Source organism: Merops nubicus, unplaced genomic scaffold (assembly GCF_000691845.1).
Source record: "Merops nubicus isolate BGI_N331 unplaced genomic scaffold, ASM69184v1 scaffold51564, whole genome shotgun sequence".
Lineage (NCBI taxonomy): Eukaryota > Metazoa > Chordata > Aves > Coraciiformes > Meropidae > Merops > Merops nubicus.
Genome location: NW_008605888.1, coordinates 1 through 4,130, shown reverse-complemented (window position 1 = coordinate 4,130; position 4,130 = coordinate 1). Strand labels below are relative to the sequence as shown.

The window sequence follows — 4,130 nt, the reverse complement described above, 5'->3', positions numbered from 1 at the left end:
CAGGACCCGTGGGCCCAGACCCTGCCCGTCAGGGGAGGTGGCTGCCATCCCTATATCAAACAGGGCCGGGCAGCCGGGCGCTCTGTCCTCTACCAGACAAATCTGGGCATTTCCTTGAATTTCAGGACTCTGCTGCAGCCTTGCCTCTCTTTTATATCAGGCAGTAGAAGTGTGAAGCCAGCGGTTGAGTGCTGGAACCTCACTGCAAAGCCTGGTATGAAACAAGCTGGGGAGAACATGCGCCCGTGGGGAGCAGGAAAGAAAGGACAGGAACAGCAGCTGAGGGCAAGCACCCCTGGCTACTCACCGGCAGCATGGCGTTGAAGAGGTGAGTGATGAAGGTGGCGCCGTGCTGCACGGCCTCCTCAGCCTGGGAGAGGTTAGCCACCGAGTGACCTGGGGACCAAGACCAGCGTGTCACTCCTCTGCCCCTCTCCCCAGTCATTCCTCTACAGCAGCGAAGGCTCCGTCACCAGGACTCGGCTCCGATGCCCCAGGCTGGGCTGAGGTCTGTGACACCGGAGCCCGAGCACAGAGGTGTCTGGCCGTGACCAGGGGAACTCTGGCAGTGGTCCCCTCACAACTGAACACTGGTCCCATCACCGCTGCCACAAATGCTGCCTCACTTGCAGAGGTGCCTTCATAGAATCACAGCATGTTAGGGGTTGGAAGGGACCTCTAGAGATTATCTAGTCCAATCCCACTGCCCAAGCAGGATCACCCAGGGCAGGCCCCACAGGAACCCATCCAGACAGGTTTTGAAAGTCTCCAGAGAAGGAGACTCCACAACCCCTCTGGGCAGCTTGTTCCAGTGCTCCGTCACCCGCACATTGAAGAAGCTTTTCCCCACACTGAGATGGAACTTCCTGTGTTCTAGTTTATACCCATTATTCCTTGTCCTATTACTGGGCACCACCAAAAAGAGCCTGTCCCCTTCCTCTTGACACCCACTCCTCAGATATTTATAGACATTAATAAGATCCCCTCTCAGCCTTCTCTTCTCAAGACTAAATAGTCCCAGTTCTCAAAGTCTTTCTTCATAGAAGAGATGTTCAAGTCCCTTAATCATCCTTGGAGCTCAGGCTGGGTTAGAGGTCCAAGGACATGCCTTTCTGCTGTCCTCAGGTATTTAAAGGCTTTATAGAGAGGTGTCAAGGAACTACTGACAGTGGGGACTGCCAAAAAAGAATATGGGATAAAACTATCCATTAAAACATAAATAAACCTGTTTTCCCCAACATGGTCAGCAGCTCTAGTGCTCTGTGGGCCAACTTTGCCTTTCTGTAGTTCCTTGCTTTACGTGTCTGTGAGACAACAGACGCTCTGCTGCAGAATGCCCTTCCCACTTAGGGTGTAATTTCACCTTGAATAACCCCTCTCCTCTTGCCCTTTTTTTTCTTAAAAAAAGGATTTCTTCAATGTTCTGAGGCAATGAAGAGTTTGTGAAACAGAGGACAAGAAAAATTCAGCCAGCTCTAAGTCAGCTGCCAGTAAGAGACTGGAGGCAGAGGTCTTGTATGGTGCTTCTGGTTGAAGAAGTTATCAAAACTCAACAGTAACCTTTGGAAAATGATTTCACCTTTCAAAGAAGGCCTAAAGCAGTTGAACTTCAGAGTTTGAACCTTTCTGCGTCATCAACCTCCGTTACACCTTTGTTAAAGTAAGGCTGCTGTTCTTTCCTGTGCTTGAACAGCACCAAACGCTGCCTCGTGCTGAGCGGCTCCCGGTCAGCAGGGAGTCTGGCCCTCACCGCACAAAGGGTGACAGCCCTGCAGCCTCAGGCAAGGTCCCCACTTCCGACACCTCCATACAGGCCAGGCAAAAGAAAATCCTGCCCCGTCCAGTTGCTCTGAGCCACCACTGGAGATGCTGCAGCTCCAAGAGAGGGGCTGCCCGGCCCGGGTGGCACCAGGAGCCTCCCGCGCCTGCCCCGCCCCAGCGCTCACCGAGCGAGACGCAGATGCCCTGCTTGGTGAGCTCCCGGATCACCTCGCTGCTCCTCCTCATCTCTGGGGCAAGGGTGACTATCCGGACGCCGTCCAAGGACCCGTAGGTGGCCAGCAGGTCCTGGAAGGCGCCTGCCTCAAAGGTGCGGAGGCAGTGCTCTGGGTGCGCCCCTTTCTTCTCCCTGCTGATGAACGGTCCTTCCAGATGGGCCCCTGCCCAAAGAGGAACACAAAGCTGTGACCCTTCCTCTCCTGGCCAAGGGCCAAGAAACCCGCTGTGTCTACCTCACTCCAGTCAAGCTCTTGCCATTCCCCTGCAGCAAAGCACGTGGCTCGGGTAATGCTGAGCTCAGCACGGTGCCAGTTGCAGTGCTGGTGCCAGGCCAGGCCAGGCCCCCCCATCGCCACCCAAAAGGGCTGGAGTGGCACCTGGACGATGGCAGAGACCACGGCGAAGGCCAGGCACAGGCTGAGGGAGAAACCAGCTCCGTGGCTCTGCATCCCTCCCACTGAGAGAGTTCCAGCCCCTGCTTGTGCTGTCCCTACAGCAGTTCCTTCTCCTTAACAACACAGAAGGCAGCTGCCTACCTAGAGTAGCCCAGAGAGGACAGCAAGGGACAAAGACACTTACCCAGGATTCCTGCTCCGTGGGCTCCACCATTTCTTATACTGATCTGAGGGAGAATCTAGAGAAAGGAGTTTGTGAGACACAGCACCCCAGCCGGCCAGAACAAACCCAAACCTCGAGTCTGGAGAGAACTTTGTAGCTGGACCACTTGGGACTAAGAGCCAAACACAGCTCACAAAGCAAAAGCCACCTGCAAGCCCTGTTGTGCAAAGCTGGCCCAGGAAACATCACTGTCTCAGCAGTCTAAAGGTTAAGAGCAAGAAATCCAGGAGTAGAGTCCAGTTCCTTGTGCCTGTGGCTTTTCCAGCTATCCCAGGCTCTGCAGCCTTGGCCCCCTCCCCTCTTGGTACCAACCTCAGTCCTTTATCACCCTGCAGAGGAGAGAGGGAGAAAGTCACTTACCTGGTGGTACACGGATGGAGGAGAGGTCACCAAGGTGGGACAGAAGGAGGTCACTCCATGGGAGAGGATCTTCTGACTGACCAGGTCAATCCCTGATTTGAAGTCATCTGTAGCCAGGGAGAAGTCCACCCCAAAGCCTCCTGCACCACGAACAAAGAGACTGAACTGCAGCTTTTCCAATGGATGTTCTCCCACCCCAAAACACCGAAGAAACGTTCTGCATGACTGGAGTGAGTCGCTCCTTTTGCATGGCACTGCCCAGAAGCAAACAGCTCCACAGGCACTTCTCCTGTCCTACACTCGTGAGGCTCCACAAGTACAAATCCAGCCAGTGCTGTCCTCCTGAAGTGCTTTCCCCACAGCATCCCAGAGTTTTGCGAGCACCAACCTTTTATTTTGATGCAGGGCAAAACCTGAGGATTCCCCACTGAAGACAGGATCTGACTTCCAGCATAAGCTACCACAGAATGAGTCCCTCCTGCCCTACAGGAAGGAGCTATTGCAGGTTTGTTCCCATGAGAAGTCTTGCCCTGTTCTCCCCGCATCCTGGAAAGGGTAGGGCGGGCATCCTGCCAGTGCAGGGGCAGGATAAAATGCTGATAAAAATAAAGAGCTAAGCTGAGCTGAAAACCCCACTGGAGTCAAACGCGATCCATTATGTGACAGCAGCAGCAGCTAGGGGCAAAACTGTTCTTTATCCTTAGTTCAGTGACTCACGAGTCCCCTGAGCCGCTGGAACGCGCTGGGTCCCAGCCAGTCTGCACACAGCAGGGTCTGAGGGTCCAGGACGGACACACCTGGGACCCCCCGGCCCCTGCGTGCACACCACTGCACCCTACCGTTGATCTGGACGTCGATGAAGCCCGGGGCGATGATGCTGTCCTTGCAGTCCAGCTGGATGTCAGCAGAGCCCTTCTCATCAAAAAAGAGTTTCTCTGGGTTGAGGATCTTCCCCTCTCGCACCCACAGGTCCTCCCTGAAGGGACAGTCACACACAGGCAGCTCCTGTGCCGTCTGTGGAGCGCACGGGGGGAGGCGGCTGTGGCCCCCCTGCCTGGGGCGGCCTTGGGCAGAGCAAACCCCACCGGCACCTTCCCCACGGGCAGTCTGCCGCCTGCGAGGGCAAGGCGGCGCCTCCGGCAGTGCCCGCGCCG

General features: G+C 55.5%; 1 protein-coding gene across 1 annotated transcript; it reads right to left on the bottom strand.

Annotated features, from left to right (window-relative positions):
• Positions 1–307: 307 nt before the first annotated feature.
• AMDHD2 (amidohydrolase domain containing 2) lies at positions 308–3,952 on the bottom strand (the record flags this gene model as incomplete). The annotated part of the gene is made up of 5 exons (XM_008939451.1): positions 308–396; positions 1,947–2,159; positions 2,578–2,632; positions 2,977–3,116; positions 3,816–3,952. Coding segments are annotated over 5 exons (634 nt in total), but the record flags the coding sequence as incomplete, so codon positions are not given.
• Between the last annotated feature and the right edge of the window lie 178 nt (positions 3,953–4,130).